General features: G+C 50.3%; 1 protein-coding gene and 1 long non-coding RNA gene across 2 annotated transcripts in view; both read left to right on the forward strand.

Moving 5' to 3' along the window:
• LOC130578069 (uncharacterized) overlaps nucleotides 1-1,584 on the forward strand; it is a 12,168-nt gene extending 10,584 nt beyond the window's left edge. The window contains exon 3 of the long non-coding RNA XR_008965841.1: nucleotides 430-1,584. This is a non-coding gene — a long non-coding RNA (uncharacterized LOC130578069). The remainder of the gene's footprint in view (nucleotides 1-429) is intronic.
• A 5,762-nt stretch (nucleotides 1,585-7,346) lies between these two features.
• On the forward strand, nucleotides 7,347-27,592 carry LRRC75B (leucine rich repeat containing 75B). The gene is made up of 4 exons (XM_057373894.1): nucleotides 7,347-7,655; nucleotides 12,229-12,357; nucleotides 15,206-15,318; nucleotides 25,738-27,592. The coding sequence occupies exons 1-4, from the start codon at nucleotides 7,398-7,400 to the stop codon at nucleotides 26,258-26,260; spliced, it is 1,023 nt and encodes a 340-aa protein (XP_057229877.1). The 5' UTR covers nucleotides 7,347-7,397; the 3' UTR covers nucleotides 26,261-27,592.
• Nucleotides 27,593-27,636: the final 44 nt, after the last annotated feature.

Consider the following 27,636-nt stretch of genomic DNA (forward strand, 5'->3'; position numbering starts at 1 on the left):
CAGCTCAGCAAAGGTTGCGAGTTCGTGCCCTTGGCTCCCAGACACGACCTGCTACTCCTCACCAGGCTCAGGTTCACTGCCTCGGCCTCCAAAGCACCTGCTTCACAGAGCAGCCCTATATTTGGCTRAAACTGCTTCAAAAGGAGGGCAGAAATCCTCCGTGGGATGGCCTGTCCWGTTTCACTGCTGCACCTTGGGTATCGCCCTCCAGGATAATAAATAGCATCTCTTGCCCCGAGTGTGGAGAGACACCGAAGGCCAGGTACCCCTCAGTGGTCCCTCTGGGCTCGGGCCAGTTCTGGGGAGTGGCACCCCTGCACCTTTCCTCTGCAAAGGAGGGAAGCACTTAGTCACTGCTCTTAAAGCATTTGTCACAAGCTATCTCCTCTGAAGCWGCTCACTCTTCCTCCTGGTTTTCTTCCTTTTCAGCACTGCTGCCTGCAATCACCGAAGCACCTGCACTGCAGAGCCTTCCCAATCTCATCTTCCTCAATTCCTTTAAGGTGTGGATGAAATTCCTTACAAATGAACTGTGTGGACTGACGCGATGAGGCAAACATGGGCTAAGCCACACAAAACTGCTGTGGTAAGCACCAGAAAAAGCCAAAGCATTTTCATTGGTGACCAAAAAAAAAGTATGGCAAGGTGGAAGGTTGTAYGTTGGCCTCTGCTGTTCTGGCATTAGAAATTCACTTTACTTCAAAGGTTAAGGCAGTTAATGCATCTGCTGAAGATCACAGGCTCTGACAGCCTGCCTGGAACGGCTCCATCCGTGGCACGGCACGAGGGACAGCATGTGCAGGGTGGCACTGAGCGAGCAGCAAACTCTGTGCACAGGGCAGAAATGGCACACATGGGTGTTATCCAAACCAAACCTGAGCCTGGCAAAGCCCAAAAGAGCCTTTGTGCTGAGCAGCTCAGTGGTGCCAGGTATTAATGACACAGACAAGTCTCCAAGGAAAAGCCYGTTTGTTTTTCCAGCAGCACTACCCTTTCCTGTCCGTCTGCTCGTGGCACTGCCCCACAGACTGCAGCGGGTCTAGGGATCAGCCAGGTCAAACCCCACTGGGTGAATCCCTCAGGGTGTCATAGGTGACAGACAAAACATAATTCAGATGCCAGCACTGTAAATTCCAAATTCTTCCATGGTGTAAACAGGGTATCAGGTCAGTTTGGCTCAGTGRCTCTTATCTTTTAAAGGCTGGAGTGGGTGACGCTGGTGACCAGGTCACAACCCGGGGACAGACTCATGCTAGATCCTGGGGACAGCTCCAGAGTGGAGTCCAGAGGCTGAGCAGTGCAGAACAGCCAAGGAAGCTCCTTCAACACTGGGCTCTCACTGACAGACTTGGAGACCTGGAGATCGACCATCTAAATCTAACAGCTTGGTTCTGAAAGGTTTCCTGGGCAGTAAAGGAAATGCTTCAAAGAAGGCTCTTATGCTTCAATTCTCACTTCAAGCCCTGCTTCTTGTACACTTCAAGCRTTTGGGGGGTTTTAGACAAGAGGTATCTTTTAATCTTTGGATATAAATGGAGAAAAAATAGTCAAAGTGGAAAGAAATAAAAACAGTTGGTCACTTTTCCAGGCATACCATGTACTGTAAACACATTTTTTAAAGTGCTGAGTTCTTTGGAGARCATGAATGGAAGTCTTAGTCAGTGGTGCCATCCACCTCAGCAGGAGGACATCTAATGTGTCACCTGATGGCTGGAGTCGCTTCCCTCTGCCAGAGACAGGGATGGGAGAGCACTGAGGCACACAGCCACCCTGAAACCAGCCCCAGCACTTCAGTTGTATCTGCCCAGCTCAGACTCCACAGCCCGGCCTCCAGTGCCTGCTCCATATTCTCCCCCAGGGGCTGTGGTTGCTCTCAGTGGTTTAGCACTGCTTGCTAAGATGCTTAGAGCCAATCTAATCTGTGCACTTAGTGGTTTCAAATTCCAAAAGAAGCTTAGCAGCACCAGGCGCTGCCTTCAGCCTCTCCTGCATGGGCTTAAGRTGGTTTAATTCTTTTATGAAACTGTAGCTCCAGCCCACAGCTTTAAACTGTGGAGCTTCTAAGCCAGGTTTTCTAAAAGCTCTTCAGGAATATTTTTATGAGATACACACAAACAGGGGGTTCCAGAGGGACATATTATCACATCAGACATTTCTGCCTCTTAAAAGCTGGAAATGCGAGAACCCCATGGCAAGGTACATTTTAAGTCCTTGCAAGGCTTTCCTCCACTGTTTCTCCTGTCTTAAATCAGCACCACTGCTTCCAGAGCAGCGAGGGGTGCCTCWGGTGGTGTTTTCAGAGCTGCCTGTCCTGCCTTTCTGCCAGGCACTACAGCCACTGCAGCAGTTCAGTGCAAGGCTCTGAGTCCAAACCTCATGGTATCGTCACTTTAATTCAATCAAGATAAAATTAATCTAAAAGAAATGGGTGCAGCATTCTCCCAGAATGGAGGTAACAGAAATCCTCCATGCATCTCAATTCCCTAACTGACTCACCAGGAAAGCAGCAGAACCTCAGAATTCCCCTGTGCTAAGAAGTCAAGGTAATGCTGTGCGTCACTGGAGCAGACTGGTGACCTTCCTCGTGCTCACAGCAATGTTGTCCAATTTCACTGTGACCCCAAGATTGTTAAGATTCTCTATGCAGGCCATATATAGCACAATGAAGCTGCTTTTATGGGCCCTGTGAGAACTTGATTAATTTGCCCAATAATGAGGAGGCCAGTGTCCATAATTACTTAGCAGAACTCTGTCCTTTTGAAAACCCCTCACTGCACAGAAGGGTGCCTCATACCCAGAACAGCACCAAGGGCCTCATGGGCTGCAAAGAGAGCCTCAGCTGCAGAAAGCAAAAGGTTTAAGTCCTAATGAATGTTACATGGGCTATTGCTATCATTTCTCCATCAAGTTCAGAGTCTCAGCAGTGACTGTCTACATGCAGCTGCTTYCACCAGCACTAATGCTGTGGGAACTCCCCAAGAGTACAACACCCAGCTGATGCCATGTTCACCTTTTATCTCCCCAGCTCCATGTGCTCTGTAGTTTCAGGGAAGAAGTCCTTTTAATGGTTGTCATTAAGAGGACTTCTTCCCCAGAGCTGCACTGTCATGGACTGATGGACCTTCTCCAGGTCTGCTGTTTTGTTCAATCAAGAGCTTATAGGTGTTTGGGACATGGAGCTCCCACATGAATAGATCATGGCCAAACAGCAAGTGYATTTGCCCCTGGATGTAATGGAATTAAATCTAGAGATGCATTAGCTCTTTGCATGAATCTCTCCAGAGCTACAGCTCCCTTCTCAGCAGGAGGCTTGGCTTTGAGGGATCTGCCAACAAGCTCAGAGCCACAAGAAATAACAACTTGGGAGCTCAGACAAGCTGGTTTGCAGGCAAACAAAAGCTGAAGCTGTGAAAGTGCGAGGCAGTCAATGCAGTGTCTGGCAGCACAGCCTCACCTCCGCCTTAATCCTCTTTCCCTCCTTAAGCACTAAATTAATCAATTACACTTCCAGCCCGGCAAAACCAGGCAGAAATGTAACCTCCATCATACRCAAGGCAAACATAATTAGGATTGTCATTCGAATGCAGCTCGCCCAGCATACAAATGAGAGTGGCACCAGTGAGCGTGGGGCCTGCAGGCAGAGCCATTGCCATTGTGGTCACAGCGCGACACCGCCGCCTGTTCCAGGGGACAGCGAGCTGCTCCAGCCCCGGCTGAGGCTCCAGCTCTGCAGGGAGWGCTGTGGCACCGAGCACTGCACAAACAGGGCACTGCAGACACAAGGCAGCCCCTCTGGCCATGTCAGGGGGAAGCCACAGATGGCAGCCCGACCTCCCAGCCCAATGCTGCAGAGACCACAGACCCCGGAGGGATGGACAACATGGAAACCCCTGACCACCACTGCTGGGGTGAATTCATGAGGGGAGAACAATGATTATCCTCTCCCCAGCCAACTAATGGGAAACTGAGTCACGGGGCCTCAGCAARTGATAGCAAGAGCAAGGCAGGAGTGTTCAGTGAAAGCATCGCCCCAAGGCCAGGTGAGTGCTGGGAGCCAGGGCAAAACCACAAAACCAGTGGCTCCCAGGTAGCTCCAGGGTGCAGCTGCAGCCCCATGCCTGTTGTTCTGGTGCAGCAGAGGCTTCAGCGGGGCTAGAGGAGAGGCAGGAACCCAGCTAAGGATGAACAAAGGGCTGAAATGGTTTCTGTACAAGTCCAAGACTCCTCAGTCCGCGAAACAGAAAACTGAGAGGGGACACAGCAGAGGTTTGTTATACAAGAGTGGTTTGGAGAAAACGAATCAGGAATGACTGCCTGCTGCCTCTTCCAATATTTAAGCTACAAAAGCATCAAATGAAAACAGTGAGTGACAGATTCAGAACAAAGTAAATATTTCTTCACACAGCTGAACAGTGCCATAAGTTGCTGTGGATACCCAAAATTTTCTCAGGCTCAAAAAAAAGGTTTATAAAAAAACCTGTAAAGACTACTAAATGCAGAGACCCACATCTCAGGATATTCCTGAACTACAGATGGCTGATGGTAAGGAGAGTATTCAGCAACACAGTGACCTGCATCCCCCTGTTGTTAKCCTCCTTGCTAGACATCCTCTATTAACCACTGCTAATGGAAGATCCCGGGGGAAAGAGATCCAATAGAGTTGTTCTTCTGTCCTGGCACTGACCTGAGCTCTCCTCACTYGCCTGCAAGACTAGGAACTGGGAACATTCCTATTCCTGGACACTAGGGTGACAACGAGGAGATGTGCTTATAGCACAGAATTTGAGTGAATAGCAAAAGGATCTCTGTTTGCTTTCCATTTTTTCCCATTTCTCATGTTAGCAGTGATTTTTTGGTAAAATTAACTCAGTCATGCTGCACCCAGCTAGATGCAGTTGGCAGCACCATGTACCCCACATTCAGTTTAGAAACAAGATAATATCCTCCTGAGAGGTGCTAAAATATCCACAGGGATGGGATTTCAAAGTCTCAAAGCCACAGCCTGTGGCTGTTGTGAGACACCCCAGAGTTTCYACTCTGTCGTACCCAAGAAGCTCRGGAGCTGATCTATCTCTATGTAAAGTTTACAGGTGCCCTTGCCACTGCAGCAGAGATGAAAGGAAAGGAGGGGACACTCCTGTAGGTTGGTATCTCCCAACCTTGCATCCTCACCCCTGGCTCAGTCACTCCTAGGGCTGCATAGGACCAGAGGATGCAGACAGACACTGCACTCTGTCCCAGCAAACTCCTGCCTCCTGCCCTGCTGACCATCTCAGCTACACAAGTGCATCACTCGCTGTCATGTGCCCATTGAAAGCACACACAGATGGGGCAGGACTCTCTCTCAGTCTCCAGAGAGCTGCCAGCCAGGCAYTCTCCTTCAGTGAAGCCAAGTGGAGCACTGGTGTGCTCTCATTAGCTCCTATTATCCGTGCTATTGTAGCACACAGCCCAGGGACAGCTGAACTGCTCCTGCAATTGTTTGTTTGTTAAGAGGATTTGCTCTGTGGAGGGATATTTCCAAGTCACATGCAGAGGAGAGGGTATCCTGGTAACAGTGCCATCCTCCCAGCCACTTGTGTGCCCTGGTTCTCCCCCTGCCTCAGAACAATCCACCCAGTTTCATCCCCACTACGAGTAAACTGCAGATTGTGTTTCCTTCTGACTCTCASAGATAAGGTGTGAGACAATTGAGCTACATGAAGCCATTCTGCTGATAAACKGATCCTTTGGTTCCAAACACCTCTATCACTGCTGCTCCTTTCGGTGGCACTTGGAGCAGAAGAGGCAGGAGCACAGATCTGTGGCAGCCTGTCCAGCTGCCCGACAGCAGGGAAAGGCCACCKTGCAGCCTGCATTGACACCTTCAGCCATTGCTCCAGCAGATTTTGTTCTTCCCTTTGCTCCCAGTGACAATCCTGCAGCTGCAACACTGCACCCCATATGAGTGATTTTTCTCTTGACCTCTCTCAAAGCTCTCTGACCAGATCCAGAAGTCCTTACTCAGCATCTACTCCCTCCAAATGGGATTAGCTTGAGTCAGCCCCAGCCATATCTCAAGATCTGTTGATGCTAATTTCCCTCATGCAGGTGCTTAGAGCAGGAAGGAGCAGATGGACAGTCAAGGCTTTTGTCTGATYAAGCATCGAGTAAAATTCTGAGAARGGCCTTCAGGATSTGAACTTCCATGGTTAGAGAGCTCCACAAACACTGTGACAAAATTAATGCATTAGCCAGGCTGCTTTACAGAGCAGCCCCTTTCTRTCCCTGTCTCTTCAAGCCAGACAAGGGTCACCAGTAGAGTATTTGAAAGAGGCTGTAATGATGCAAAGCATCCACACCTCCATCCCCACTCRTGGCTCTGTAGCACAAAGAGCCACGGCCATCCCCATTCCCCCGAAGTGAGGACCCAATGGGCACAACAGATTCATCTGCTTATCTATGGATGATACTTATCTATGGATGCACAAGGCAGTGGGAACTCCAGGCTGTTCCTACAGCTGTGTGCCCTCACATTACAGCTCCCAGACACCCCTGCTCTGTGTGCAGGACTCAAAGACTGCCATGGGCACCTGGGCTCAGTGTGGTGATGGTCCTGAACACAAGTAAGCTTATGGCTTCACTTCCAAAAATCAGGTCAGGCTGAGCCATTGGTTATACTGGGAGCATGATCGAGCTCCCTGCGAAATCTCAGTGGCTGGAGRTGACATCCAGGCTTTGTTTTTTACCATGCTGTTGGATGGCAGTGATTTTGTCTGAGGAAAAGCATGTGCTAAACTTGCTGTGCACTGCTGGAGGAGGGAAGAATGCATACAAGGAAAACAGTTCTACCCACAGCAGGTAAGGAACGGTGCCAGCATCGTACTATCAGCTGCAGATGACGGGTGGTGGGCAAAATTCCTGCCAYTTTCCAGATTAGTAAAACACCTCCTCTGGGTCCAACAGCAGACTGATAGAAAACACAGCCCACAGAAGCAGTCCCTGCCAGATGGCGTGTTTTGAACCACTATTAATCTAGACAACCTTTTGCGATGTTCAAAGAGTTTGTCCAGGAATAAAAAAGCTCCCCAAAATGCCTGGATGGAAGGAGCAGTCTCGGCAGCATCCGCATCCCTCTTTGTCTTCCCGACCGAGCATCTCCCGGCAGAACAAACCCGGGAGGAGGAGGCGCCTCGGGAGCGGAGGCAGCGGGGCTGCCCGGCCGGGGAGGCGGGCGCTGGGGCACGGAGCCCCGCAATAGCAGAGCCCCAGCGCTGCTCCTGCGGGCACATCGGGAGCACGGGGAGCCGGGGCGGGGCCGGCCGGGCGGGGCAGCCCGGACCCCCCGCCTTCCCCGGCGCCTCCCCCGGCCCGCAGCCCGGAGCCCGCCCGGTCCGGAGCGCGGCGGCGGCGCGGCCATGGGCTCCCGGCTGAGCCGGCAGAGCAGCCTGGAGGAGGAGAGCGGCGAGGAGCCCTGCCCCGCCAGGCTRGAGGGCGGCCGGGGCGACTTCCACCTCTCCTCGCTGCTCCTGCACCCGCAGAAGCTGCCCGGGGTGCTGCGGAAAGCCTCGCCCGCGCCCTACGTGCGGCGGGTGGGGTGGCTGCGGGAGATCCAGGCCACCATCCGGGAGCACAAGCGGGAGCACGCCGTGCACATCCTCCGGCTGCTTAGGAAGGTACCTGCGGCGGGGATGCGGGCCGGGGCCGCCGGGGCAGCGGGGCGGATCGGATCGGGGCGGCGGGCGGGGCAGGGCAGCGCAGGGCAGGGCAGGGCAGGGCAGGCACAAAGGGCCGTGCAGGGCCAGGGGCTGCAGCCCCCGCCCGGCGCTCTGGCGCAGGGAACAGCGGAGCAGGAGCCCCCTCCCCGGCGGTGGGGTTTACAGCCCTCCTTTGCAGCTCTTTGTGCTGCCTTTCTCCGCTCCGTGCCCCGCTCCTTTCCCCGCTCGGTCCCCATCGCGCCAGGCGACACCAGCCACCCCCCGACCCCCAGCCTGGGCGAGGGGCTCCTGCCCGACCGCCGGGGGTAGAGAGGGGCTGGGAGGGAGCTGGGAGGGACTGCGCTGCACGCAGGGAAAGGGGCTCCGAGTTTGGGCTGTGCCCATCCACACTCCTCCATAGCAGCCCCTGTGTGTGCCCAGTATTGATGTCCCCCAGAGAAAAAGCCATTGCCCCTCCACTGCCACCACATCCCATTACGCCCGCTCAGCCAGACTGGCTGAGRTATGTCTGGGGACCTCTGGGACAATCAAGGCTCAGAGGAGAGGTAAAGGGGTCAGTGTATCAGTGGGAGCATGTTTCTGTCTGCCGCCATTCAGGAACAGAAAAGCCAGTGTGCAGACAGTGTGGTGCCAAACTGATGCTGAGGACAGAGCCCTGCTGCTGGAACAGAGCCATGTCCTCCATCATTCACTGTCACCATCACCATCCAGCCAAACTCAGCTGCCCCAAACTGCAGCCAACTCTGTAACTGGTAGCACAGGGCRCAAAACCCACCCTTGATTTGGACATAAAACACCATCAGTTTGTAGCTCATCGTGTTGCTTCATTAGATAAGAATCTACTTCATCTTGGGCACATACATTTCTTGCCTTAGTAGCAAGCAACCTTTGGGTGGGAGTGCAGTGGAACAGGGACTGGCTCGCTGGATGCTTGTGCACCCACACTCCCAGCTGCAGGGAGCTGCATGAACAGCCCTGTCTGCTCTGTATGCCCAGGSTTTTACAACACAACTGACAGTGGGGTCACTGCTCTGGGCTGCCAGCAAGTTGCACACTCACAAGTAAGAATTAACAGGACCAAAAATTACATCTCTGCTTTTCCTGTCCACTACTTGAGCATTCACTTGAAGATTGTTACCAGCACCACASTCTTCTTGCCACACGTATAGACAGGTAAAATCACAGCAGAGAACCTCTGTGTGCACCAGTATGGCAGACAAGGGCTGAATGAGATTTCCAAGGCAGTTTTGGAGAGGCACTGTTACAAGAAGCTTGTGAAGAAAGAGGGGCAACCAGTCACTTCATGGATGTGGCGATCTAACATGAACAGACTTTACTAGGGTATGCCAGAAGCCARAACGTCAGAATGTCATTTTCTATACTCCTCAGCACCTCTCCTTGAGACTGAAGCACTGAAACCCTCCACAGACCTTGGGGGTCTTCAGAAGGTCCATCTGTGAACAGACGGGGTTTGAGTGCTAAGTCACAGGGCCATATGGAATGGAGGGTCATTYCTAAGCTCCTTTCAGGATCAGTTAAACACTCAGCATCCCCACATCTGTGCTTTGAGAATTACCATGTYCTGAACACTCACATTTTGCCTGCTGCCTTTCCAGTTCCCYATGTTACTYCTGGTCCCCATCTCTGCCTGTCCAYGTSGAAACAGTGACARTCWGTCCATCTGCTCATGACAGAGCAGTGGGACATGCATCCTGTAGTCCCAACACWGCTTTGTTCTGCCAAGCAAGATGGGAACCCATCCAGCAGCACCTCAAAGCCTCTGGTTCCTCGAGTGCTCAGAGGTTTCAGAGACAGAGGGTTACACCACACTCRCAAGTGTCACCCAGTCTGGGGTCATGTAATCACCACCAGTCCTCCTCATGTGTCCAATGTCAGCTTCAGATCAGCCTTTTTTTTTAATTTACAATTTTTCCTCACTTCACAACTAAATTCACCCCTTAGCTTGGTTCCCAGCGTGTCCCTCCTTACCTTGGCAGTGCCACGCTCTCGGGAGTCACAGGTTAATGTGTCCCGGGTGAGGGTCTGTTTGTTACCTGCAAAAAGAGAGATACTTTGTTCACTCTAGCTGACAGGGACACATTTAACACCACACCTCATCACTGTGCCTCGGGCCAGGGCACAAACACCCCAGGGAAGGCAGAGAAATGGTGGGACTGGAAATGCAGCCTCCTTAGGTGAGCAGACAGCTCAGCTCGACTGGAGGACACAGGATCCCATGTGAGCCTCATACTGCTCCCAGCACACACATCCCTTGCAGGAGTACCCTGCTGATGAATCTGCCCGTGGTTTTTGACCTGTGGTCTGTGCTCTGCAGACTCCAAAAGGCTGCAGACTATTCCCAGGATGTTCAGAGGTTGTTATAATGTAAAGCAAGCAAGCCAGGCAGAAGCAGACCCACTAACGGAGATGTGAGATCCCAGCATTTTAAGAGACTGCACARAGAACAACTGCAAACCACAGGTGCACACATGTCCTGTACATGAACACTTGGACAGCTCCACTGTGCATCATTTGCCCCAGAAATGCCCASCAGCAGAAGCCAGACCAGCTTTCCTGCTGATCTAGGTGAGCATCACTCAGCTGAAGCCCAGGGAGACATWAGACTTACAGCAGCAGAAAGTCTGCTGTAATCTGTTTTCCCTGTGCTGAGACAATGGCAAAGTATCATTTTTAAAACAACAGCACTAAGCCAGCTGCACTGGCAAGAGTTATAATATTCTGCTGTCTGCAGCCATCCTTTAGGTRGTACAGAATTTTCCAAGAAATGAGAGAGACGGAGGGAGAGAGGGAGGTAAGATGAACCGGAAAATGCCTCTGGGCTAAGAATTTATGGAATATCAATGTGAAGTGAATATTTACAGCTATATTACTTACAAAACCCTCACAGGCAGGATTTATAATGGGAATGCAGATTCATCTTAATGGTATAGCTCCAACTGGGGGAGTTTAATTACCGCTCTGACATCCACTGCTGCATGCCCAGCCATGCCATCCTCACGGCAGCTTTCTTCATCTGTGCACATTACACTTGGCGTGGGAGGCTCCATTTCCCTGAAGCCTTATGGTTAAGGGAGGCACTGGCATGATGCCTTGGTAGGCTCCTGGCCCATATCCAGCTGTGGCTGTCTGTCCTTCAGGACTGATCCACTGTTTGAGTTCCTTGGTTGCTTATGGGTGTCAGAATGATGGGGCTGTAAAGTATTTAATTTATTCTCCCTTTCTGTCCCTGTAGCCAGGGTCTCTTTGGGATTGTGCTTTCTGCTCATTCCAGCGTATCCAGAGCAGGATACAGCACTGCTTTGATTGGTGCTTAGAGTTAACATCCCAAACCTCTGCCAGCTACGGCTCTATCCCTGTTGGTGATGTATGTGCATACATCCAGCTTTTTTCCCCTCTCTCACTCCATTTTTTTTTTAGCTCTCAGTCACTGGGTGGTGCCTGAAGCACACGCTCAGTAGAGCACTGTGAACATATGGGGCACTCATTTGCTTATTCATTTCTCCTGTCAGCCRCATACAGAATGGGGAGAAGACTTGTTTCCTCCCTCAGCTGAACCCTCCTTACCAACTGAATCAAACTATCCCTGTTAGGGAGTTTTTCTGTTCTACATGTCTACTCCTAGGGTATTTTTTTTTGCCCATGTGGTACTTTCATGGGAGTATGTGATCTCTCCTTCCCACATTTTTGTTTGTTTTTCACAGCTCTGTGGTACCTCCTGATTGTAATAACTGTGTCATATATCAGCTCTTTGCTTTCCTCTTAACAAGAAACAGCTTAATTCTTTGCAGTATCATACATCCGGCCCTGGGGAGGCTTTTTGTTCCCAAAGATTCTGAGACTTCTTCCAAAGGTGCCCATAYTCCTGTCCATGCAGATAAGTTGCTTGGACCACAGATGTTCCCCTAACCCACATTGTGGAAGATGGGAAGAGTCCCTCTGAGTGCGGTGTGAAGCCACCTATAAATTTATCATTACACCCAATACTGCCAGTGCTTAKTTCTTACTGACAAATTCAGAGCACAGCTAAACTCAGACAGATGGGCAGGACTTTGCTCAGCCAGCCACCTCCAGCATGCAAATACCTGAGGAAGGTCTGATTCTTCCAGAAAAACTGAGATTGGAGAAGCAGCTTTAGAGCCAGCTTTCCTGGTTGCCTTCTTCAGCACATTCACACATAGAAGCTGACAAAACTGTGTTTCGCTGAAGTTAATTCTCTCCAGGATCCAGCCAGCCTGGAAATGATAAAATTCTCACCTTCCTGTGGTAGGTGGAAATAAGGTGGTCAGGCCTAGGCTGACGAGCTCAAATTAACACTGCATCTCATTCAGCTCTCTGGCTGCCTGCACCCCCAGCACAGTGATGCTGCTCAGACACGGCTCCTTCACCTCTGCTGGATAATTTCCTGTACTGGGCATCCAGTTGGCACCTCATCAGATTTACTTTCTGGACTCAGAACACTTCATGGATATAGCTCTGAGGAAGCCTGTGTATCTSTCTGTTTTTGTTGCAGGACTTAGGACTGGAAGGAACATTTCTCAATGAAGTGCTCTACAAAAATGCGACTTTCCTCAACTTGGTGGATCCCATCTCCCATGACCTGCTGATGAGCCTTGCTAGAGATCTGCAGTGTCCCAAAAAGGTGAATTCTCCCCCAGCTCAGGGAATACTTTGTGGCACAGCACTGATGCAGAGAGCCCTATTGGGGTGGCTGGTACTGGGTGGTGCCCTGGCAGTGGCAGCATATGGATTGTGGGCCATATTTCTGTAGAAATCAGTTAAAACTACCTCAGAACATGAATGCCTCTGAGGGAGGGGGAGATTTTGTGCACAGAAATCACGAAATTATTTTTTGTGCCCATAGTAAACTTAGTGACAGGGCAYAGAGATTCACTGGTATCACAGGGGCTCAAAGCAACTAGAGCTCATGGGGGGCTTGTGGGGCTGCAGAGAAGAGCAGAGAYCTCTGCAGGAAACCACCCCTCTCTTCCTGGGCCCTTTGCCATACATAAATACCCCAATCCAGCATCATTTCCCCCCATAAACTCTGATATTCCCCAGTAGAGAATGGTGCTATAGAAATATATTGTAACTCAGGGTTCAAGAAGTAACTGTGTTAYGTGCACAGTGTCCCTGCGTGCTCCCGCACTTTCCTTCAGAGGATGAGGAGAGCAGAGACAGAAAGGCAGGGATGAGTACAGACAAACATCACAGATGTCCCAGTACCACTGCAACGCCAGCATCTATTTCTGTTACCCTTTGCCACCACAAACACTTGGATTTGCAATGTATCCATTTGCTCATTAGGCTTGGCAAGTGTCATGTTTGCTTTATAAGGAGAGGAATAGAGTGAATTTCTTTATTCAAAGAGAGATATTAAGCACACACAGCTCAGAGCAAGCAGCAGTGCCCCAGGGAATACACTGAATGCCTGGTGTAGATTAGCAGCATTTCTAACCTTGTTCTGCCATCTCCTGAGGCTCACTGATAACAATTAACCAGTCAGGTCTCAGTAGACAAACTACATTTAGCCAGAGTTTAATCATCATTATTGAGCTGCAGCACAGCCTGAAAAAAAATATCTTTCCATGTGTAATGTGTGTGTAATTCATATAAGCATCTAAAGGAAGGGGTGGGTTGTAGCTGTAGTAKCTCTTTCACCTCACTTCACTCCAACTCCAGCTGTTGTACCAGACCATCTCCAGCCCGTGCTGTGCAGTGCCCCTCAGGGCAGCAGCAGGAGGGGATCTTACCCTAATCCAGTACCTACGTGTTCAGCAGATCACACATTACCATTTTTATACACCTGCATCTGCCCCCACTCTACTTTCATGCCTTATGGATTCACTGACACATGTACCATTACATTAGAAATTATTTTCCCCATTCCTAAGGTACATGTTGACCGCCTGAGTTACCCTTCAAAGCCAGAGTTTAATAATTGGTTGCATAAATTCAGTACCTACGGCACCAGCACCCTTCCCTGAACAGTGCCAGACCACGTCCCCTCTCTGACCCTGGCTGAGCATCTGGTGGGTGTAACTGCATTACAGGCAAGCAGGCTGAGTGCAATTCCCAGTCTGTCAGTGCAAATTAAATCAGTGAGGACACAGGAAAGAGCAGGAGGGTAACTCTCAGTTGTGAGCCAACAATCGCTCACAGAGCTTTGTGCCAGCTGCTGTGCTGGAGCCTGCTGTGCACGTGCACCCCCTTGGAGAGGTTTGTGTGACATTCTGTGGGTGACATTTGAGTGCCAGCTGCAGCCCTGCCAACACMATAGCAGTAATCTGGAACAAGACACCTAAGCCAAGGGCACGGGCCAGTCCCATGGAGGGGAGCTGTGGGTGTTCCCAAGGGAGCTGGGACAAGGACCAGGGGATGCTCAGCTGAGCACAAGGCTGGGATCCCTCTCCCCTGGGCACAGCAGAGCTGCCACATGCTGGCACTGCATCCCTGGTGAGTTCAGCTCATTCTGGGGCTGCTGAGGAAAGGCACAGTGCAGCTGTGGCCTCCAGTGCAGCGCTTTAACTGCTCGCAATAAAGAATAAATCAGTGCCTTCCCTGACAGCTTTACTGGGTGTTTACCYATCAAATCCCTAAATGCACATGTTGCACCATGGCTGGAGGGCTGAGGGGTGGGAATTGCCTATCAGCAACTGGAAAATACAATAAAGAGGACAGAAGTCCCAGCCTTCAGCAGCTGCTATTTGACTCCACCAGAGGAAGAGATTCTGTTCCAAGTCATGACACTAAAAGAACTGTACTGCAAAAATAACCCAGGAAGGCAGCAATCACCTGGGTGTCATCTTTACCTGAAAAATTACTGCAGGGGCAGGAGGGAACTGCTGGTATTGGAAGCTCCCAAACTCAAACCTCCAGGAGCARAATGTACTGCAAGGAAGTAATGTGGACTGTGGGGAAGCCCAAAGTTCCCTGTCCTGACATCTGCCAGCTAGAGCACAGGAGGGCATGGGTCAGGGGGTCAGGGTGCTACTGCAGGAGGAGCAAGAAGCACATCAGGGAGGGGCAAGGGTGCCAATTACTGACCTTTCCACAGGAGTCACTCCAGAAACAGTTTGGGGAAGCAACAAGGTAATTAATAGAAATTTAGCACCATCCTGTAGCACAAGGAATTGGCATTGTAGGGGTCCCTGCAACAGCCCTAGAAAATGAACCTCTCTTCTGAGTGTCACTTGCTCTTGGGTAGGCTGTGAAACTGTAGCCCTGCTCTGGGCAGGAACTGCTGGCTGGGCTGGGGTTCTTCCTGGTGGTGCAGAGCTCCTACTGCTCCTCCAGGAGGAGTTGGCACATGGCAGATGCATCTCAGGCCTTCTCACCATTCCTCTTTCATTCTCTCTTCATCTCCTCCCTTATATACGTGCCCCTGCTCCACTACCATCTTTGTTCCATTCCCATCTTCCTCTGCCCCCTGCCTTGCCTCATGTTCTGCTATGGTGCAGGCAGAGTCTAAGATGGCCCTTTGCTTTCAGGAATATGACCCCTGGAAATCCTCAGACAGGATCTGCAGGCAGCTGATTTACCACCTAACCCCGCACTCGAAATGGCACCGGCACGGGATGCCCCGCAGGAAGTCCCAAGTGTGGTAAGAACCTGGCAGGGACTGTGTGGRTGGGCACAGAAGGGAATCTGCCTGGGCAAATGGTGCTGCAGCCAAACACCATCCCAGCCTGCCACCACTGCCCTCAGAGAGAGGCAGACTGACTGAAAATGGTGCAGCCTCATCCAAAACTCCAGCAGGGTCACACCCAGCACCCCTCTCTTTGATCTGTTTTGCCATTTGCCCCTTTCTGTGTGGTATTATCGTTCCTCACTCTCTCCAAAGCGCAGTGAAATCACTCCCCACAAGTGCACAGCACCGAGAACTCTCCTGCAGGGCTTGCAGGATGTTTTACCCCAGGGRCATGGCCAGAGCTGCCAGCCTGCAAAAACACCCACAGTCCAAACCCTGCCATCCCCAGCTGTACATCACACTTGTTCCTTGTTTAAAGCTTCTCTGACAGTGGGAAAAGTGTCCCATTTTGAGGCACAACCACCAGCTGCTCACCCCATGCAGCAGGAGCCACTCTGGGGTGGTTGGCAGGGAGGTGAGTGTCCTTCTCACCTCCCACTTCTCTGCCAGGACCCAGAGAGGGCCCCGCATGGAGCAGGGCCTCCTGCACAGGGAACCCAGCTCAGAGCACGCTGGCCCCTGACAGCTGTGGGATGGCTGCTGCTTTTCACTGCCAAAAGCATATTCTGACACCCATACTTGTTCCCTCCTTGACACTTTGCTGGCTTTTCTATCCAGATAAAGAGCAATCCCCACTTCTGTTAAATCCGCTCCTCCTCTCGTTATTTTCCTGAAGCAGAGCCTGTTCCTGTGACACAGATCACCACTGCTGAAGAAAAGGCAGAGAAGCAACTAAGAAAAGAGCTCATGTCAGCCCCATTAGCTTCAGAGGAATAAATGTAGGATTGGATAAAAAGAAATGCAAAATCAGCAGCACTCTGAGAATGGCCTTGGGCTTTTCTGATGCTTTTGGTCTTTGATGTGCGTGCCAGCAACTTAAAATCCCCCATGAGAATTGGCATTTCCATCATACCTTCCATTCTGACTGTGAGGCAGGTTCCTAGTGCAYCCCAAGGAATAAAATCCCTAATACCATGATTTCCAGGCCATCTGCCTCTTGTACCTGTAGCCCCCTTTTGCCACTGAATCCGAGCACTCTGAATGCTCTCAGCCCCAGCACCCCACAGGGCAGGACTGTTTGTGCTGCTTTGCAGGAGGCAGCCACAGCATGGAATAAGACTGAGGCTTCAGAGCTGAGGGAGTCATTTTCCAGACCCACTCAGATGGCATTTTCCCTGTAGGATCCTGCAGAACACGAGATACAGGATATAAACAGCATGTTTGACCTCATCCCTGTSCCCTCCCAAGATAAGCTTAAAGATAAGAAGTTCAGACTCCATACTCCTGCTCGCAGGCAGAGCAAACCTCTTCTCCAGCTGGACTTCAGGCAGAAGAGTCARACTGGAAGTGTTCCCTGTGATTGCACAGCTTGAGGACAGCAAAGGACTGCAAACTGCTGCAAACCCATCATTCAGTAACAACAGAGAGGAGATTTGTGGTCAGAGGAAGAGCTCTGGGTCCAGTGAGCACCCCACATAGAGGAGTCAGGCCCCAAGTATTGGCCAGGTACAGAACATCTGCAAGSATAAGGAGAGAGCAACAAGGAAATGTGCAGTGGAGGGAAATATAGGTCTAAAATGGGTGGCCCTGCCTGGCAACCACGCCCAGTTACAATGTGTTACATAAGGCACAAATTAATTTGGATTAAATATTTAACAGAAGCAGAGCTTCCTCTTTTAAGTGTGGAGATGAAATGGTTTGCAGTTTGCAGCAAAAGACGCCTGCAGAGTTGGCATCTGAGGCCGCTGCAAGAAAACGGGTGTTGTCAGTAGCAGGGACGCAAGAAATAGCTGCTTCATTTGGAGATACCAAAGCCYAAGTTTGTTTAAGCAGGCTGTTTTTACATGATCCAAATTCTCCACTTCCCTCTGTCTGCTAGTGGGAGTATTTTACTACAGTGTCTGTCTCAAACCCTGTCCCCTTGGCTTGCACCCTTCCTTCCAGTGATGTCCTGTAAAGAATACAGGTGTGGCAGCAATACTTTGAAGGAATTTCTAAAATCTAGTGGGGGTTAGGGACAGCAGGGAGGAATCTGTGCATAGAGACCACATTGAGGAACGAAATTCTGTTCTTGCTTTTGCAGCCTCCTGGGCTTTGGGCATCTGGCTTTTCACAGAGCTGATGCAGGACTCCCTTATTCTCCCTCTTGAATGCAGTTTCTGCTTTCTGGCAGCATGTTAGATGGTCCAGGAGATAATTAACAAGCCCAGCCATACAGAGAGCTTGGAACATCTGCCAGATTTTAATCACATTGTTATGGAGATAGGGTATGGGAGATGGAGAGGACCTGCATTACTGGAGTCAGATCACACACCAGGTGTTTGTCCCTGCTGCCAAACCAGTGGCTCACAAACAAACCAACAGTACTTATATCCCCTGCTACTCCCAGTGGGACCACATCCAGCAGGTACAAACCTGAGCCACCCCTSAACTGGGAAAGCAAAAAGGGTAAGATACATCTCTTGAAGCACTGCTGATTCAGTAGCCAGGCAGAGGCCACACAGAAATGTGAAAGGAGAAAACTCATTGCGGGTCCATGGACTCAATGCAACAGCAGCTGGAGGGAGGAGAGATCCAGCCCAGGCTCTGTCTGGTTTCTGTGCTTGGCTGAACTGCTGAAGGTGAGGCTGGGAGGATTTTGCCCTCTGCGTCCATGCCTGTGGGATCCTCAGAGTGGCTGTGTGCCTTGTACAGTGAAGGGTTTGCCGTGTCCCAACCGTGCAGCCACCTAAAGAGATTATTTCAACTGCCCAGGTGATACTCAGACAAGTTTGCCATGCTGAAAGGAAGGGGCTCAGTTCTCCTTTCCTGCAAAATGCTCTCAGGTTTACAGCCAACAGYCTGCACCCCACTGGCCCTCCCCTGCTTGTGTTGGCTGACTAACCAAACCAGGAAGATGAGCTCTTGCGGATTTACTCTGAGGGTTTTAAAATTAAAAGCTCAAAAGCTGGAGGATAGGATTTCTGCAGCAGGGACCAGCATAACTACTGCACAATTTTTCAGTCCTTTATATCCTAGAGGGAATTCAGTTTTAGCACCATTTTACAGTTGTATAGATAACTCCCACTTAACRAGCAGAGTACATCAGAGAGTGTTGTATAACTCCAGCTTTGCTTTTTCATTAAATTAATGTTTAGTGTGTAAAGAGTAATGGATTAAGACATGCTCCCTTATACACACATAGACCTTTTACACTATCAATGMCATTGACACATGCAGAACTTTTACATGTTATTAATTCTCAGTTTTAGGGGTCTTGGGGCCTCCTGCCTTGCTGAATTCAAGAAAACTGTTCCCATCTGCTGCCAGAACAGGGCAGGACCCAGAGGGTGTATTATTTTTTGAGGCCCAGACACACTGGGCTGCAGTTCAGAGTAGAGAGGGAGAAGGGTATCAGGTGAAGACAGCCTTTGTCTGGAGAGCTGGATCAGTCTGCTACTGTGATCAGGAAGCTGTGGATTACAACTGAGCTGCCTTGGCAAGGCCATGTCAGGGAATCTTAATGTATCTTCCACTTGCATCATCCCCGGAGCTGGCTACTGCAGTGTAACTGCTTCCTTTCCTGAGTGCAAAGGATCAAACCTGAATCCTGAATCCACAAAACAGTAAACACAGGCAGTAAACACAGCTTTAGAACTGTGACAAAAAAAACCTTCAGATTTTTCACAAGTGACTGTTTCTGGAAAAGCAAAGGCAGTTGTGTGTATGGAATTAACTCCCAAACGACATGCATATGGCCTTTCCTTTTCACAAATCTCAYCCTAGCTTTACTTTGCTCATCTGAGTGAATTTCATCATTGCTAATCCAAAGTGGGTGGAGAGCAGAGTATCTGATCTGGGCTAATGGTTCCATTTCAGTTAGTGATGTGCATTGGCCAGACATTGCAGCATTAGATGCACTTTTAAAATGCAGTGAAAGCACTTGTGTCTAGAAGACTTCAAGGAAACAGCTCTCAAGGGCCTTGGATCTTTTTTTTTCCTTGGAAACATCACTCAGGGCTGTGGCTGACACAGTTCTGGCAGATGAGATCCCAGCCTTCACATGGCATGAGGTGAATATTAACTACAGCTTCATATCACCATTATGCAACAGGGTAAATAGGCACCATCATTCCTGCTGTAGGGGGAGGAAGCCAAGTTTGAGCATAGTTAACTAAAGCCACATGGTAACAGTCATATGGAGCACAGGAACTGCCCCACACCATGCTCCAAAGAAGCTGATGCTCACAGAGATGGACAGACATGAGCTGTGGAGGAGTTGTGGACAGAGGCAGCAATTGTGCCCTCATCTGACAGTGCAGAGCAGCCCAAACACCCTGAGGAGGGTTCCCAGCAGCATCGAGAGGTACATACATTTGGAAAAGCTGTCAGAGGTGCAGAAAGGGTCACCCAGCAGCTTGACACTGCCCTGTCAGAGTCAGGAATCAAAAGGCCAAGGCTGGCAGGCAGGAGAAGCAGGACASTTCAATAGAGAGACAATGAGTGAAATAACGAGGCTGGGTGGCAGATGGGAGTTAACAGCAATCAGCAGAGACCTTGTCCTTGTGCTTTTGTGACTCTTACACAGTTGAAGGTTTGACAAGAACATAGGTCAGTACAAAATATTTACAGCAAGGAGGCATTATTATTCCCTGCTTTGCTGGGATAGGCCTAAATAATGAAGGGAAGCAATCCAAGGCCTTGGACAGATCAAGTGGCAGCAGGAGGAAGGCCAAGGGCTCACAGCTCTCTTGAACACACCTTCAAGGACAAAGTGAAGATGGCAGCAGAGGCAGAAGATGGAGTGGCACTCAGCTGCATCAACACCTACAGGTTTCCATGTCCCATTCCAGCTTCACAGGGAGTGGGACAGGAGAAAGGTTCCCTTTGCCTTCTCTCCACTGCTGGTCAAAAGAGCTTGGGCACAGGGATGGGGATGTGGCTAAGGGACTTCTCATGGCAGTGACCTATTTGTGCACTGCCTCCATTGTCACAGCAGGCACAGCCCCAGTCTCAGATCACCTGGGACTGGGTTAGACTAGGTCAGTTCTTTTGAGGCTTCTCTTTCCTTTTTTCATGTTGCACGAGAGGCAGCTGGAGACAGCCCTGCACAGCAGCACGCTGTGCCACTGGGTAGCAAAGCAAGCAGATTATGCTAAGTAGGCAATTAAAAAGCTCCAAATCCATCCCCTAAATCACTGCTCAAAGCAGGGAAGCCATCCAGGCATGCCTGAGGTTCTGTGCAAGAAAGAGCAGCTGAGAGATACCTGACTCATGGCTAATTAGCCACTACTGGCACTGCCTGTTAATGACAGAGGGGATACACAGCAATGGGAATTTCTGGCATCAGGAAAGTTTTATATTTGGAGACAGATTTAATGTAAAAATAAAAGACAGAGGGGTAATTCTCTGGTAATTCTCCAGAGAAATAGCATGCAGTAGTGAGCATTTTTCATTAGCAAAATTATATCTGACTTTTACTGCCTCTTCCCAGCCTCTCTCCATAGCATGGAGACAAAGAAATGTGCTGGGACTCCAGGAACTTCAACATTCTTGGCCTGAATGAGCTCCTCCAAACCCCACAAAGCTAACAAGAGGCCAAACACCACCGTGACTGCTACAAGTCCCAACAGGGCAAGACTCAGGAGCCATTACACCCCTTCTCTGCAGCCACCATTGAATTTAGCTGATGAGCAAGAAATTGAAGGGATTCAATGCTAATAAAAAAAAAAAAATGCTGAGCCTACAGCTTCATGGACTCAAAGAAGGACTGGAAGATGGCCTRAGGGTTAGTTCCCTTGGGACAGGTCCTGGAGACAAACAAGTAGCAATTAATTTCAGGTCTCCTAATTGTTCCATCTCAAGACAGCTCGGAATTTGCTTATGCTAGCTGAGTTCCCAGGAGGTAGGAACAGTGGCTGACTGTTCTGTGGAAAGAAGATTTTAATCCCAAAATAAAGCCAGGGGAAGCACAAGATGGTTTCACCTCTTTCCAGCCCACGTTTCTCACTGYGAGGGTTTTTTTTACCAGACACCCATAGGGTTATACAGACACCCATAGGTTTACCAAAGTAAAAYATTTCACATGAGAAACAAGGAGATGTACCTCAAAAAGCTCCCATCCCTCAACAGGGCTGGACAAGGGTTGCAAGCAGGGTGTTGATCACTTATAAGCAGTACTCTGGGCCAGCACCATTCCTTACTGGGTGCTGCATCCCCAGGCAGGCAGCAGGGAATGGGCTGCTGATCGCCCTTGCTTCTTGCCCAAAGTTTCACAGAATTTCTCCAGCATGAGGGAGTGTTGTTTCCCCTGCAAGCTCACTGCAGATAATTCAGAGTCTGCTGCGCTGCATCCAGGGTCCAGATCCCTGTTAGATGCAAATCCCCACAATYACAAATTGTAATTGCAGAAGCACCAGTTGCAGAAGCATTAGGTTAATCCAGCCCCCAATGCTCTGCAGCCTCTGTCCACAAGTCCCATGGGCATCAAGAGCCACGTTGCCAAGTAGCTGTTGTGTCTCACAAAGGAAAAAAAGGCTTCTGCAGCTGAAGCAATCTTAAAGCCTATTTTGTGCAGAAATTAGGGGATAATAGATGACCCATTTCCCTAGTATTTTCTCAGCTGCTACATAAGTGACTGAGASCTTAATGCCTTGTGTATCATGCTGCTCTCCCCCCAAGAAATAGAGCTTAACAGAGTTCCAAAAAAATACCAAATGTCAGATAATTCAGAATAAAGCATCTACCCACATCTGCCTAGCCCCTTTCTGACAGCAGACACATTTACCTCTACAGCAACAGAGAAAGAGTGGCCAGCTGTTCTGTGCCCTGCCCTAGAGATGGGATTTAGCTGTGCCTCTTGGAGCTGCACAGAAACACCAGGGAGGCGAGGAGGAGGCTGCCAGGGTTCACAGCATGCGTGGGGTGTTGGATCTCATGCTTCAGCACTTACCAGAGCTGAGGGCCTGGCTGCAGCACAGGGCTGTGTCCACCAGGATGAGGCTCCTACACACACATCCCTACAAGAGGCATTTTTATAGGCAAGAGAACAGCTCAAACACAGGAGGAGCCCACAGTCCTGAGACAGGAGGCCCAGAGTCACCCTGGCAGGTACAGCAATGAGGGCAAAAGGAAGCAGCAAAAACACAGGAAAGGAAAGAAAAACAAGCCAGCAAAGAAGGGAGGGCGGGCTCTGGCACAGGACAGGAGGGTTTAAGCACATTCAGCCAGGAGCAGTCCAGTCTGGAGAATCAATTAGGGGAAGATAATTTGTCTCCTTGATTAAAGCSTCCTTGGGGTATTGGCTCGTTGCTGGGGAGAGCAGCAGAAAGTACCTGCTCTGGTGAGAGCACGATCCGTGACTTATTACTGCAGTCTCCACAYAGCAGTCACAGGAGGGGAGGCTTAATGGGCAGAAGCAGACAATCACATTGCTTCTGTCTCTCAGACATTTCCCCYCAGTCACTGCTGTCTGTACTCAGAGCCAAATCGCTCCGAAGGGGACCCCAAGAGCCTTTCAAACTTGCCCCCCGTTAAGAAAGCTGCTGCTGCAGACACGACAGGAAAAACRGCACCTGAATGCTGAGGGCGGCAGCGGGAGCCGCGCCGGCTCAGCCGTGCCCTCCAGTGGTCCCCACTCCAGCCTGGCTCCCATCCCCACTCCAAACTGGGCTCTACAAAAAGAAGGTCTGAGGAGGCTTTGCACAGACTGGGATAAGGCTTGGGGCTGGGGAAGGTGCCCCTTTGCTCCTTTCTGTGTCCCCCACCCACCCAGGATCTGCCATGGATTGACAACACTGGGGAAGACAATTTCCAGAAGCCACAGGCTGCATTTATACAAAACAGGCTTGATTCTATGCTTGGTTATCCTGTATTCCCCACGCTGCCAAGAAAGTCTTATTGTAAACCCATACAAGCCAGAGAAGGCTGCTGTATCTCATGTACCAGTCCCTTGTGGATATAGGGGATTGTCATCCTGTGCACTGAGGTTCACCATTTCAATTCTCCCTGCTTCACCTGASCCATATGAATGCACACCTTCAGTGTGCACTGGATGCTCTATTCTGCTAGAACAAGTACTCCAGATCAAACACACAGATAAAATACCTAGCATAGTTAAAAGGATAACTTTTGTTGTGCTAGAGGAAACCTGAGACTTTCCCAGGTTTGAGGCTGGATAGATTTCGTACAAGATCAACCTTCTTTTGTGGTAGACTGTGCTACACCACTGCCAGTGGCTGGTGACAAACTATACCAAAACACACACCTTGTTTTTTCAAGACAGTCACAGAAATACAGCTCCCAGACAGCCTGGGCTGATCTCAAGCATCCCTGGGATTGRCAGGAGAAGGGAGACTCGCCAAGTGTCACCCAGACCACAGTTCACAATTGCTACAGCATCAGGTAAAAACTGCACTGCTGCTACAAGCAGTGTGGTGGATTAATTGTTCACAATCCCATCTTTGGGGCCCTGATAGTGGAGAGATATCAAATACCACCTTCAAGGCCCTTTGGTGACCTCCTTTGTGTGCTTTCAGACCAGTTATAATTCACCAGTACATCAGTCTCTGCCATTTGACAGTACAGACATGCACTGCTCCCCTTTGCCTCTCCTGTGATCCACTGAGGTGTAATGAGGGTCATCTGAAGTATAAATATTTAGTAAATAATACATTTTAGTTGAAATATTTTAGGTCTGAATACAAGTTAATCCATGCTGTTATTACCTCTTGCCATGAGAGCTCATTATCCAGATGCATGTTTGCAGATAATTTCAGCCTTGCACAGTGAATTCCCATGGGAAACACAAGGACAAACAGAAGTAGCCTGAGCAAAGTGTTGCTAAACCCAGAGCAGGAATTTGTGGGGTTGAGAATTGACAGGACAGGCCACAAGGTCTTTCCACCTCACGCTCCTACAAGTGCAGCTACAGGTTTGTGCCAGCCTGAATGTGAACACAAAGGGCTGTTGCCTGCACTGGTGCACATTTACTCCCTTGTGTCAACACACGCTTATAGGGGATTATTAAGGACTGAGATTTCCAGGATGCCATGAACTGCATATGAAAACCAAAGCTACAGAGGCAGCATCAAATCCTCTGCACAGCTCCAGCAGAGCCTGAGGCTCACAGGGACATTCTCACCTGCCACGGGAGCTCCTGCGGTGCTGCAGCCTCCTCCGAGGAAATTGCATGTCCCCATGTACCCATTGCTTTCAGGGACTGGCTGTGCCACAGGTGTGCAGGACACTACAGAGAGCCAGATAGGAAGAGTGGGGACCTTCGAAGTGGTGGTTAATGCTTAACCCACCCTGATCCTCCCAARCTCAACAAGGCACTTACAGAACCCCTGAGCACGTGATTGAGGGTCCTACTGGGTCTCCCATGTCTCTAAGGCAAGATGTGTCTGAAAGAGCAGCAAGACTGACAATTTACACTAAGGTATTAGGTTCTCCTATGTTACACCAACATACGTTCTACTCAATTTTGCAACATTTCCCCAGAAACTCCTGTAGCCCTACAACTCCCACTTTTCACAGCACKCTCACAAACCCACAGTCTGTCATAAAATTCTACACCCCACTCCCTTTGTGTACCCAGCAGCCCCAAAACACAGCCTTACCAGCTGCACACCTTGCCTACCTCCTCCTCACTCCACTGGCCAGGCAGACAGTAAAAGAAATGGCTGAAGCTATCTCTTAGCACCCTCATGCCCTCCCTGCCTTCTCACAGCTGAGCAGATCCCAGATGATCTGCTGACCACAGAGACCCAAATAGGCAGCCACTGGTGCTGCTTACTGACTAAGTGCTGCTTGTGAAGGCTTTTAAAGAGACATGCAGTGAATCYGTTCCTGGAGTGCAGTTTGCCTATCTATTGTTTTCCTGATAAAACATCCATTTCTCAGACATTGAACACGCTTTCTTCTGCAGCACAGATCTTGGTGTTCACCTGGAGAGTCAGCTCACAAACAGCCCCCACACACAGTGTAAACCAGTGCTCTTGGAAAGTTTGCTTGCCTTGGTTGTTTTTGCTTTCTATGCATGAGCGTCCGTACGGGCACATACAGACAAACCCTTTGACATCGGCTAGTGGGAGACACTTYAGCATCCTGTGTTTAGCCAGTTGTGGCAAAGTTTATGTGTAAAAGCTGAGAGTACACATGAAAGCCCCACGACAGTCTGCCCTGAGGTATGGTGCAAATGCTTATTTCCCCAGTGAGCTCTATTAACCCTTTGCTTAACATTCTAGCCCATGCCGTTAAAGAGTTCTCCCTGTCCCAAGCGCTCTCTCACTTGGCTGAGATGGATGGGAGCGCTCCCCTTAATGATCTCTGTCTCCCCTTCTCCACCAATAGCCTGAAGACCAGCCTGCAGAAGAAGGTGAGCCAGGACTCCATGGATTTGTCAGGGATCCCCCTGAGCATGCGGGATGTCCACCGCATGGCRTACTACCTGCAGAACAACGGGGACCACCTCACCTCGGTGGACCTGAGCTTCACGGAGCTCAACGATGACATGGTGCGCCTGCTGCTGCCCTTCCTCTGGGCGCTGCCCAAGCTCACGCACCTGTCCCTCAACGGCAACCGGCTGACGCGGGCGACCATGAAGGAGCTGACTGACACCATGAAGGACATGAACAAGTTCCCTTGCCTGGCCTGGGTTGACCTCGGCAACAACGTGGACGTCTCGTCCATGCCGCAGCCGCTGCTCGTGGGCCTGCGCAAGCGCCTCAGCCAGCAAACCACGCTGCCGACCATCTATGAGGCGCTTGACTGCGACTCTGAGATCGCCGGCGGGCACGAGGGCAGCCAGCCAGAGGATGAAGCAGCCGGAAGCACCCCGCCACGTGCTTTTTCTCAGCAGGGCTGCGAGAGGTGACTGAACAACGGGCCGGCGCTGGCACACTGAAGCCACCCCAAGGAGAGGTTTTGAGTACAAACATCAAGCAGAGGGCCAGCTTGACCGGCTTCCCTTGGCTCTTTTCTCTCGCCTTCCCTGACATCTCCCCCCCACCTGCTGTGAGACAAAAGCCCTGTCGTCCCCMCACAACGTGCTCCACTCCCTCCCCTCGCTGCCAAACCCATTGCCCACGTTCCAGAGAGGAACCAGTGACTTACAGTGAACCTGGTCCCCAGGCAGGGTCTCACTGGAAGACGGGAAAAGACCTGTCGGAGTCAAGAATATCCTCCAGCAGCCATTGGGTTGAGGGAAAGGGATGGGGGGGAACCTAAAACAGAAACAAGCTTCTAGTTTACTTCCTTTCTTCCTTTTCCTATGCACCTTGGAAACCTTGGGACCTGCAGCCTAGAGTGTGAAAGGAGGTAGCCCAAGAGCCTAGTGCTGTGGAGCTTAGTGGAAGGGCTCAGAAGCCAGAGCTGGAGCCCGGCAGTGTGTCTCCCTCTTGTGTCTGGCTCCTTTTGTTTTGTTTTTTTCCTATTGTGTGTTTTGTATGAACGTCTGAACAAAGGGACCTGGTCAGAGACCATTGGATCACATAGGCTGGGGCGGACACATGGGTTGGAATTGCAGCATCAGGATATTTGCTGTGTGACCGGGGTGAGAGGGAGGGGAAGGAGGTATGTATTGGTGGGAGCATGGGGGATGGGATGAGTTGGGATGGGATGGGAGGAGGGGGGAGGAGAGGGAAGGGGAAACGGTCTCGTGCATTAGTAGGACTGGTTTCAAAAACTGTGTTTTGTACTAAAATTAYAAGTTCCAAGGTACTACAATTGCAAGTTCCAAGTGAAATTGAGGAAAAGCTGACAGCTAACCTAACTGTGGCAAGGGAGGCGCAAGCAGCGAACGTGCCGGAGGTGGGCACTTCCCAGTCGGAAGCGCAAAACTTTGGCTCCTTGTGGCACGTTGCACACCTCGTAAAACAGACACAACGTGAGCAGCTGCATCACCATTTCCAGTGCTGTCCAAAACCCAAGCCACTGATGCAGAATTTCCAGTGTTTTCCACATTGCTCATGCTCTATGTAAACATAATAAAGAGTTCTCTTGGACATAAGCGTTAAGCACGTCTGAGTAACTGGGCTGTTTGCAAATCTTGGARTATGGACCAGAGCCCTCCTGCAGTGCCTGAGGGAGAGGATCAGGTACCATTCACATTGGTCAGAGAGGTTCATTCCTTTAATGAAAGAGAAACATGGTGTTCATTTGTGGCAGGCTGCCACCCTTCAGGTTGCAGAGGGCTGATAGAAATAAACTGATGAGATTTTGCTGATAAGTCAAGTCCTCTCAATTATCTGT

Source organism: Malurus melanocephalus, unplaced genomic scaffold (genome assembly GCF_030028575.1).
Source record: "Malurus melanocephalus ecotype Western Australia unplaced genomic scaffold, MMel_1.1 scaffold_208, whole genome shotgun sequence".
Lineage (NCBI taxonomy): Eukaryota > Metazoa > Chordata > Aves > Passeriformes > Maluridae > Malurus > Malurus melanocephalus.